Here is a 12019-nt window from a genome sequence, read left to right on the forward strand (position 1 = left end):
AAGTAAGACCATAACATAAAGATGAGTGTAATCAAACAAATTTTTATATCCACTTGAAGATGAAATGCAGAAGGAAAACTAAGTATTCGTATGTTCAACAAACTTATGAAATAGCGATAATTTTCGGAATAATATCAAAAATAACATAAAAATTGAGTTAAAACTTTGTACATATACAATAAGGCAAGTGCAGAGTGTGTATCTTCTTAATCTGGAGGTTTGAAAAATAAAACGGAAAAATTAACATCAACCACAGTTCTCCCTTAGTTTGAAAAGTTAGTTTGAAAACTAAAAAAAAATTCAAAAAAAAGTTAGTTTGAAACTAAAAAAATCAGCAAAAATCGAAAGCTCCTTGCAAAATGACATCATAATCAATTAAGAAAAAAGATACCAGCAAGTAGCGATTGCGAAAATAAATTCGATAAATTCATCAAAAGCAAAATATGCAATAAACTGATGAAATCATAAAGAGAATCATATTGGTAACCAGCTCTTCAATCGTAATCCTTGGTTATCACAAAAATGATCGGTATAGGGTATGCAATTGAAGTACTCGCAATACGTGCAATTGAAAGCAGACGGCCAATAAAACATAGTCAACAGAACGACGAATAAACCAAATACAATGGAAAGTGATGTGATCACAATTATTAGTCGTCGGGCGCGATTATGATGTTTTGTCTGAATATATGGAAGCACAGCTGAAAATATTAATCGTCATGCACAGAATGCGGTTAGTTTTCAGCTAGTATTTGCTCCATCTGACTACAACTGACACAAGTTGTATAATGACCTCCGATTTTAAGAATTATAGCATGTAAATGTGATCCAGCATAACAAAAAGACAGATGCTGAATGTCACTAAACAATGTGTAGACCATGTGGAGAAGCAGAAAACATGGACACATGCAGCTGATTGATGACATCATGTCCCGACACTTCCACATTACGCAGTTTGAAAATTAACACACAACTAGCTTACAGTAAATGTAAAGGCGCTTGTAAATATTTAAGTTTCAGGGCAAATCCGGATAACAGGCTAAGAGGTACCTTTTAATGGTAAAAACAACTTGGAAACAAAAATTTTAGAAAATGTTTGGCAACGTCCAGAAAAAATTTTGCAACGTTTCCAGAATTTTGAAAAAATTCCGCTAGCAAAAAATAATTAGGTAATTTTTGGTGCTGAAAAGTCATGACAAATATAGCACAGTTTTAAGAATTCGTATAGATGAAGTAGTCAAGTTTTTGAAGTTTAAATTAGCTTTAATTCAGTTGTTTAAATCAGTTAACGCACCTAAAGATACCAAAATTCCGAAGATGAAGCCAAAAAAATGCGCCCAATTATCGACCCACGGTAATGTTCCGACAGCAAAAACAGCTACAGTAAATAAGCTCAGCTGCATAATTGCATGCCAAGGTCTTTCCAGGAGATTCCTAAAAACACATTAGTCACATTAGTATCAAAAAGACACAATCGCTCCAACTTTCTTGACTTCAAAATTAAGCTATCTTTTTACGCACCGATGACCATCTAAATTTCATGATCTATAGAAATGGTAAATTTTATGTTTCTATAAGTTATAAAAAAGGAGCTTCTCACCAGCTATAAACCACATCGACATACATCGCAGCAAACATTCCAACATGTGATCCCGCTGGACCAACTTCCGGCTGAAACATTCAATTGCATTTTCTACTTTTGAAAATTTGTAACATATAGATCCCAACATTATAGCACTATCTAACGATTTAGTTTTTTAAAAATGAACAAGCTTTCACTATTAAATTACAGATTAATCATGGAAAATACTACTTACATTTGCTTACCTTATAAGGAACAAAAATTGCACCAGCCAGGTATCCGCCAATGCCGGGAACCATATAAAGAAGTGCTACGCGCGCCCATCCAAGCAATTTCTCCAAATCCCTCATGTACAGCATTTGAATAAAAACTGTTAAAATGCAATGGATTATCCTGAAAAATATGAAACTTTTGCAAATCGACAAAACAGAAAACTTTATTATTTGCTACCAAAGTTGAAGCAGCCGGATTTACTGAAAAATATCAAAAAACTGACCCCGCATGCAGAAAAAGTGGTATAAACAGGCGATACCACTGATCTGGTTGATTTTTTCGCAAAAATGGGAGCATTCCGCATATTTCGCTCAAACATGAAACCTGCAACAAATCTATGGCAACGGTAGTTTTTATCAACAGTTCAAATTCTACAACAATGATAACTAGATTGAAACCATCGACGATCGAAAAAATTAAGGTACTGAAAAGGTAAAACTGTTTGTTACAACTACTAGTTATTTGTTTAAAACTAACTGCTGATATCTTTCATCATAATTCGCGAAAATGAACATAAAAAACATACAGTGAAAGACTTATTTTAAAAACTGCGTGATTAATTAATACCAAGCAGTGTTTTGATTCGGTTGATATACTATACTATCAGCACTTTTTTCAGCACTTATTAACACTTTTAATCACTACTACCAACCTACATCTTTCGTCAAGGACATAACTACTAAGAGTTTATTCTTAGAATATGCCCAGAAAAACTACCATGAAACCGTGCTCCCAAGCTGGCCATCTAAAGAATAGTAGTCAGCAGTAATAGTAATGAAGGCAATATTACCTGTGAACAAAGTGTTGCGTTTTCATGGAAATATCCTTCCACAAAATCACAATAATCCCTTGTGGTTATACGACACTGTCCGTGCAACTGTATGCAGCAAGGTCGACCGGTAATTTCACACTGCATGTGCATCACATTTTCCGGTACAAAAAGTGTTACCTGTTTGCATACCTGTCGAAAACCGAATTTTCAAAATACACTGCTCGTTTGTTCAATAACTCCAATAACTATTTTCGTAAAAAAAAAAGAAAAAAAAAGAAAATAGAAAAAAAAGAATTGTTGGTATAATTTGCTGCCCCGTCATGCTATTCCTTAACTTCATCAATTTGCTATGCTTAAACATAAAAGAATGTAACAATAGTAATAAACTTACAGGCCAATGCGTCATATCATCCGGCCACTCATACGGCTTCACAGAAACTGGATCCTCGCAATATCTGCATCACTTTCCTCTGATTTTTGAAACATAGTTCAGTACCGATATCTGATTAAAAATAATCAAAAATTCATAAAGCATACCTCGGATCTTGACCACAAACGGCGCCAGACACACGGCCTTCTGGGCCCGGATTATCCTTCTTCCATCTTGCTAGTGTGGCTATCAATGACTAAAAGTTGGGGAAGGTGAATAATTTAGTAAAGTATTTTTCTCACTAAAATACTTTACTGACCAATTCTAGCGAAAAAGGACTTTAAATGGAAATTAAAAAACAATTATTAAGGATGAAAATTTCTAGAGCGATATAAAAGCATCATAATAGAAACGGGAGACACCAGTAGTGGAGAAAGATGTTTTAATAAAAATAACATAAACTTATCAAAGACCACAGTATCTGAAATAAACGTACGACAAAAAAGTGGCTGTAGAACAGACGGGAACTAAAAACTGTCCCCAGTCCGCGACAAATCTTAGTAAAATAAGGTCATCATATTATTCTCTGAGCGTTTTGATATAAACACAAAATTTAGTGGATGCAAAAAACTGTGAGAAATAACTAAACGTCTGTCCTCATAGCATGGAACACAATATAAATTGTAAAACATACTGGACAAGTACTCCGTCCAGTTTGAAAGCAACCAGTACCATCATTATAAATACAACAGCCAGTTTCATTTTCTTCCTTATGATCGGCTTCAATTTGCTCAAAAATTTTTGGGTCCTCACGCATACAAGGTGCAAATTTAGCACCCAGGTGTACCAAATCAGCCTCAAAATTCAACGAGCATTCCAATGTTCAACACATATTTTTTTACAAGATAATTTGTTAGTAGACCAAAAATAATTCGCTTCATAACTGCTGTTAAACCAACGGTGACAGCACGTTCAAATATGATATGCGACCGTATACGGTATCCCAGTAGTAGCTCGCGATAAAAGCGCCTAACTATTCCGTTCATTTTAAACTAATCTCAGTAAAATAAGATTATATTATTCTCTGAGCGTTTTGATATAAATATAAAGGGTGAAAAAGGTGCGCCACCAGTAAACTGGATTTATTTCAACTTGATAATAAGTCCCGTTATGTCTTGAAACAGCCCTTGCGATTCGCGTAAAAATTAGATCCAACTGGAATTCAACATTCAAACTGATTTCAAATTAAAAAAGGAGAAAAGAACTAAACGAAAAAACCAATTTATTAAATGAAGAATAAAAAGTTAACTTGAACTTACAAATTTTGGTCCAAACCAAATATTTTGCTGCATATAAATACTGACCCTTTTCAAGGTGACAGTGGTGTGCAGCACATCAGCTGTCCTTTCCGTAAGACCGAATCCCCAAGGGCCAACTCCATAAGTGTACAAACTGATTACAGTAACAAGTATTTGAACTGTCGTAATCCAATAGGTGAAAAAAGGTCTAAAAATAAAAGTGGGAAGAAACTTTTAATTCTCTAAAAGCGAATCATACTTTAGCTGATGTATTAACCCATTTCTCCCCACAGTCCTTAACCGTTTTGAAAACAAATTATTTGAAGCTGGCTTTAGGTTATCCTAATTAACTAAAATTTCCATTCATTTCAAATCATTCTGCTAACCACACGTACCTGCAATCAATATAAGCATCTTCATTCAGCTGATAAATATCCTTCCTATAGGTTCGCTGAAAATATTTTCGCCATATTCCAAAACCATTTCCAAAACGCCGACGATGTGGAACAGAATACTTCCTCGATTTCAGCTCACTGTGTATTGTCTGAAAATATAGCTTCACCATTTATATCAAATACAGTGCCTTTTTAGCCATAAAACGTGGATTTTTAATGGAGTCTCAATTATTGATAATGAATCCTCCGCTGAACACCCAACATGTTATTATTAACATAAGGATGAAGGAACTTTTAAATGTTTTAACATGTGAAGCGAAGTATACTGCCTAAATTTTTATAATTTTCCAATAGAAGATGCAGACACTGTTGATGAAACGGCATTCAACTAAATGAACTCACATCTAACAGTAACCTCTTGCGCACACTTCTGCACGTTTCTGCAGTTCTTTTGGTTGTTCTCTCATCAACGTCTTGAACGTCTTGCAACCATTCCTAAAATAACTTGAAAACAATCTAACTCCGGAAATTTTTGGAAAGTCATAAAGTTCTACCACAGAAAGGAATTACCTTTGGGCTTGAAAGAGCATTGCGTAAGGACGCAAACGCTGTTGATTTCTCCTGAAAAATAATCAGCTTATTATGAAAGGAAATAAGGTAGGAACTATATAGTACTTAATTTAAGAAGATGCGACAAAATATCTTCCCGACCCTTCTCACCAACTTTTCAATTTTGGAAATAGATGCAAATTCTTCATGCAGGATGAAAATAAACAAATAGTTAAGATAAAGATATAGCGAGGGTTTTTTACTGCACTGTAAATAAATCAAACAGTTGTCCTGTAACGTTCTCTATTTATTAAACAACGGAAGTGATGGATAAGGAAACTGAAAACTGCAGCCCAACTGCATTACGTTTTATCACATCATATATTTTCGAGACTTTGTGATAGAATTTTAGATTTAAATTGAAACACTAATTAACGAATTAGATGCTATAACCTGATTGTTACAACCAAAATATAAAAAGACTATGAAAAAGTGATTTTCCTTAATTTCTACTTCCAGCAAATCTCTCGCTTTAGCTACCTTTTTGATTTGCATCTTTTCAAGATAAAGAAGGTTAACGGAAGAATAAAAACAAAGCGATTTAACAAGTGTGCCAAAAACATTCACAATCGAAATCAAAAAAAACTTCCATACTGTTATCGAAATACCGCTATTTTAAATGTCTGGCGCAATGTCTGATGCCACATTTGTTAGAAAGCAAACAAGCCGGAAAATAACCGAACGAAAAAAAAGAGGAAAAGAGCTAAGAAAGTAAGGAAAGAAATTCATCCTAGAAGAACTGAAATACAATATTGTGATGAAACAAAAATGATTCCAAGATTAAACTTGGTAGACAAAGAAAAAACTAGACCAGTCCAACGATGACTGAGGTCTACGTACGAAGACCTAATACGATCAGCAGCGTTAGAATCAAATAAATGTATAAGAGAATGCCTCAGGAAACAAAGAATATTTTTTGACTATTTAGTTGAATAAATTACATGCCTTACAAAAGTACCTGATCTGGAAACTCATTTCGGAATCATTTCAAAATTATTGAGAAATACTTTTTTCAGAAACCATTAAATAATTTCTTCGGTTACCTTGTTGGGTTTAAAAGCACACCTTTAAAAACCTCGGCAAAAAATCAATGCGGTTGCTTCGGAACAATAAAACTAATTATGCATATTACTTGGTTTTTGAGACGCTGCTTAATTGCATTAAACAAATCTTAGACTAAAGATTAGGCTTACATAAGTAGACTTTACAAAATTATTTCAAAACATAAGCAAAAAATCTCATCAAGCTGTTGCAATTAATTTTCTTTACCTTTTCCGAACCCTGTGGCTGCATTTTCTGCACTGGAGATCCATCATCACACAGATTTCCTATGTCGTCTTCCACTGGATCGTCCTCAGAACAAAACTTAAAGATAGCGAATAATGGAATTTTTAATAAACGTAACGAAAATACATATATTCAATAAAACTTTCAAAAATCGTAATTTGTATAGATGTCAAAAATCTATTTTGATTTTTTTTTAAAATTCGAAAAAGATTCAACAAGGTCTAAAAAGTCTCACAAAAGAAATAGTGCATAAATTTCAGATAGATGGATATCTGATTACGACTATTGAAGAGCTATCAAAATTTATTCAGAATATAATATGGCAGCATAGAGGAAAATTACCTTTTTATACTTTGTCACAGGTGAAAATTTCCCGCTACGCAATCCCTGACAATGATGCGTTCCTAAAGAATTCGTCCGTTCTTTTGAATAAAGAATGTAGAAAATTTTTTGAATTCTAATTTCAATTTGTTTCCGCTCATTTCTATACTATAATGTATTTTTTTGCAAAACCGCCGTAAGTCCAACAGAAACTATGCTTTATGTTAACAGTACATGCCGATTTATTGATCATAAAATATATTCTAATTTGCTTGTCTTTTCTTCTAAATTTTAGATCTACTCCAGATTTCAAATTCCTAATTCATAGGATAGTTTAAGTTAACAACCTATTTTTCCTTTATTTCCCACTTTGGTCCCACAAATCACTGTAAAAAAAATATATCTGTTCATAAAATATAAAGCTATACTCTTGACGATCAATTTCCTGTGCAAAGGATAAAGTGGATATGTAAATCTTCGAACAACTCCACTGCAGCAAATTCCTTATTAAACAACAGAGGAGCTTTATTAGTCATAATGCTGTACAAAACTAGCAATAATTTTGAACAAAACAAGGAAATTCCTTTTAAAAAAAAGATGCAAATAAAGCACCAGAATTATATGAGAGAAAACCAATAGAAATTAAAATATGCAAATCAAAAAATACCTTGCTCAGTATCAGATATATTGGGCGAAACTGTCGGCAATGCATAATCAAAGAATACTTCGTCTTGAATAGACTCTATACTTGAAAATGGTCCAGGACCCTTCAAATACCCTACAGTTATCAGAGAATGCTCATTCCTATTGAATTAATGAATTTGTACTTTTTTTCTCTCTATGTCTAATTTCTACTTTATAATATATTCCTAGTTTAAAATTTTGACTCGAAATTCAAAGCGAATCTTTCTGAAAATGTTCCGAAGTATGAACGCATTAAAATCCTGAAGCGTTTTCAACGTTAATGATTAATTTTTGCCTCCACCACTTTACCGCTTTAAGAATCGCAGCAAATTTTGCCTTTTTCTCCACCGTTTCATGGTCAATAACAGTTTGTACTTGAGCTTGCGATCTCACAACAGGAACTACAGATCCATCATATTTTGTTAGTTCTGAAGGAAGAAGAGGTTTTTTCTGACCAATAACTTCCCTTGGAAGTGTAAACTGTGCGGCAGCTTCTACCTCTGACGAAAAATGAATTGCTGAGCGATTCTGAAAATCAACTATCGTGGATCACTTCATTTGATTCGGAACAGATTGTGATCTATGTCAATCTAAATTGATATCGATACTTTTTGGATATTCTGGAAAAAACTAGAACTCTTTCAAGGTACTCACCTTTTTAAGTGAAGAAACATCAGTTTCTTTTCCGTCCAGCTTTTTAAGCTCACTCATAGTACCCATCACTTTAGGAGTTTCGAGACCCACTTTCACGACCGTAGTCATGCCCTTTCCTTAAAAATAAATATGACACATTATTGAAAAGCAGTAAAGTTAGAAAAATTTCGATGAACTGAAATATGAATTCCAACGACTTGAAAATCCCCGGTTAACTTGGGAAAAATTGAAATTTCGAAATAAATACACAGTTACTTCTAAAGAGTTCTAAGAAGTGATGGAAATTCTGAAATTATAATAAAAAGATTGCCTATTTTCAATGTCCCTATATGCAATATTGAAAACTGAAATAAAGTAATTAAAGACATGAAAATTCCTTCAACTCAAATTTCAGATAAACAACTGTGTGAACAAACCTCACATTAATGCTAGTGGAAACCGCGAAGCTTATAGAATCTTTTTGCAGGTTATACAAAATTGAACAGTACAGTTAATGTTCTGGAAAACTCAACCGGAGAAAATATTCTTACCAGCGGAAGTATCCACAGCCGGAGGTCCAATTCTCGAACTAGCAGTATTTACAGTTTGCTGAATTGAAAATGGCGCAAAACTGCTCGATACTGATCGACCACGTTTTACGGTAGCACAGGCCATTTTTGGTCTCAATGTCCCCCTTGAAGAAAGAAATAAATTGTTTGGTTTTCAAGATAAAAAATGGGAAACTATGAAAAAAATAAATGATACTATGACACAAATCATAGTTTTTAAGTCAACCCTGAATATTTTGTTATGCTGTTATGAATATCTATATCATCTCTAAGTTAAAAAATGAAGGATGATAGCTCCCATTAAATAGCATAACATATAGATGGGCCTGCACATACCAGTTCAGCAGCAATGCGACAATCAATAATGCATCGAATAAAAACAAAAGTTAAATCGCAACTACAAATAAGATTAAAAAATTGGGACTGTGACCTTTGTATCATCGAGGAAATCCCGTCACAAACCATTTTCATAACACTGTCACGTCGTTCCAGCTGTTGCTGAGTAAGTCGGCTTCCACGACTTTCTACTGATCTGCTTCTAGAAAATGTTCCCTGAAAATTGACCTTATGTGGGAAAAAAATTCCTGCAACTGAACAACAAAGTTAAGAAATGAATTTTTCTTGAGAAAGTATTGTCTGAAGTGTTGAAGAAGGATTTACGTCCATTACATTTTCATCTGTTATATTTTCTGCCCAGTGAATCCTACAATTTATAGCCCTTACAGTTCTTTCATCATATTATTACAAAACTTACAGCACGACCAATCTCAGATGCCATAAATACAGTCTCACGTATTTCGCTCTGTGATGTGACACTCTTTGATGGTGATGGAACATCGCTCTGATCATCCAGATCTGAAGCCATATTTGCATTTCATCATTCATAGCGTAATGATTTTGGAAGATATGAGTTCTAAAGCGAGTATTCAAATTCCGAAAGTTAAAAAGTCAATATTGGTCAGCACCAAACTGAAAAAACTGAAGTAATATTCAGAGAATATAGTTGTACACTGACTAAGTTATTTCTCGCTTCGATATTTGATTACAAGTAACTTTTTAACTGCAAAATGTGCTGCTTAAAAAAGGAAGAAACGCGTCATTCTTCTACTAATAAAACCGTTGTTAGGTTTACCAATTCGCAGATATTCACTCTAAGTATAAATACTCAAGTAACTACAATTAAAATTATTATAACATGCTTTGTGGCCTTAATCCTCTGACCAATGTATCTTCTTTCGGATTCCCATAATGTCTACAAATGAATCGCAGTCGGCGGTAGCTCCATTTCTGATCAACAGACATACTAACTGATGAATGACAACATTCTGATGGAGGAACTCCGAAAAACTTTGCTGTCCCATTCGAGATCGTGTCCCGAATACTAAAACCATTGAGTTATCTACCCAAAAAATATAATAAGCCTTTCACATTCAAAGTTTAATCGGAAGTTTGGATAACAAAATGTCCAAGATTTCTTATTATCTGTAAGAGATTCAGATATTTAGGAACTCTAAAGTACATTAGAATTTACCGTCGAGCTTATTACTTGAAGACAACTAAAATAGACATTTAAAATTTGGCATCCATGTAGCACATATGATGAAATTAATTTAATCTAAAAAGTAAAGGCCTAGACCAAATGCTGTAAAATATCCAAAGATTTGGACAAAATGCACACTGTTTCTTTTTAGTGTGACGGAAATTCATCTCGAAAGAGAAAGGTGACACAAATGGTAAAACAGGGAGAAAAGCCTCAGGGCTTAAAAGAATGCAAAAAACCGCCAAAAATATTCATCAAGCAAAATTTCAAAGATGCAGAAATTCAAAATGCAAAAATACAAAAGCTTACCTGTGTTCACGACTTAAAGGTGGATAACTTCCGGATTCCTTCAAAGAATTAGAACACGATGGAGGAAATTGTAGGTCCTGCAATTTATTTAAATATTACGGATAAAAAAGTAAATGAACTATTACTTAATAATTTATTTATCTGAAAATTATATTTTAAACTATGTAAATGTTATTGGCATCATTACTGATGATATCCCTCCAAAGGTGCATTGTATGAAATAAACTATGGCGACTGTTAAAGTCTAAGGCTTCGCCACCATAAAATCTATCATCTAGATTGTGCGCATTAAATTTAAATGTACATACCATTGGTGTGGGAACGAAGTAATCTGCTGGCGTGCTCAAACTCTTCATAAGCTTTTGCTGTGTTAGCCTTAGACCTATATTTGCACTTTCTGGTATGCCAACATCATCTCGTGTAGTAATATTTTTCAGAGGCAATGTAAGACGGGAACGATCTGGTCCGCCAGACATCCTTGTTCATTCGAAATCTTAAGATCGAAACTATTTTCAAAAATATTACTTCCTAATCAGATGACTGGAGTGATCTGGACAATTTATTTCATATATCAGATGTAAACGATATTAAAGAATGAATGATTCATGATCTCAGGAGAGAGAAGTTGACATAAAACCTCTGACAATCTCACAACCTCTGCAGCAAAAGTTCGAGGAAGAAAAAAAATAAAATTTCAACATTTTTCAATAAAATTTGTGACCAACAATATCAATTTTTTTCAATAATATTTTAACATCTAATTTGGGAAGTGAAACTGTGAACTTTTTTCTGGAATGATTGCATAAAGAGAGATTAGTTGGAGAAATGAAGGAAATTGTTGGACGGAATTTGCAAAAAAGTACGAGAAATGGAAAATGGATATGCAACGCCACACTTAGAAGGACAAGGTTGAGAAAAATATTAATCGAACGAAGATATCACTGCACTGAAATACCTGTTAAGATTATCATGAGACCTTCACTGTACCCCATGATAATCTTGACAGGTATTTCCAACGTCCTTCACGCTCGCTTCTATATGATGGTTCGTCCTACCCACAACCCACAACTCGTCGATGGCCCGTTATATCCTGCATAACCATGTCTTCGATTTTATTTGAGTGCGAGCTTGTTGTGAATGTTGTTTTCTCTCCAAATTTTGTTTGTTATCTTGTTTTTTCGTGTTACTTTTATTTTCTTTCTTACTGTCAACTATAATCAAAACTGTTATTACCATTACCATTGTCATCACGTCCTTTCTATTACATTGTCGCTGTTATCATTGCAGACTTTCACTATCGCATACTTTTATTATGCATCCCTTTTGCGATCGTTATTTAGTACAGTGGATTAAAAAGAGGTCCCAATGCACTGATCA

The 12019-nt window shown here is 33.9% G+C and overlaps 1 protein-coding gene across 1 annotated transcript; it reads right to left on the reverse strand.

Annotated features, from left to right (window-relative positions):
* Positions 1-474: 474 nt before the first annotated feature.
* Positions 475-11118, reverse strand: LOAG_05867 (rhomboid family protein; the record flags this gene model as incomplete). Its single annotated transcript, XM_020446995.1, has 24 exons — positions 475-701; positions 1295-1434; positions 1601-1671; positions 1828-1975; positions 2079-2179; positions 2646-2816; positions 3019-3082; positions 3165-3253; positions 3692-3853; positions 4317-4503; positions 4691-4839; positions 5093-5185; positions 5261-5311; positions 6569-6664; positions 6929-6990; positions 7575-7674; positions 7928-8119; positions 8246-8361; positions 8776-8918; positions 9224-9345; positions 9548-9648; positions 9993-10174; positions 10643-10719; positions 10951-11118. 24 exons carry the CDS (start codon positions 11116-11118, stop codon positions 475-477), a joined length of 3012 nt encoding a protein of 1003 aa, XP_020302729.1.
* Positions 11119-12019: the final 901 nt, after the last annotated feature.

The sequence above is a fragment of the Loa loa genome, assembly GCF_000183805.2.
Source record: "Loa loa unplaced genomic scaffold supercont3.5, whole genome shotgun sequence".
Lineage (NCBI taxonomy): Eukaryota > Metazoa > Nematoda > Chromadorea > Rhabditida > Onchocercidae > Loa > Loa loa.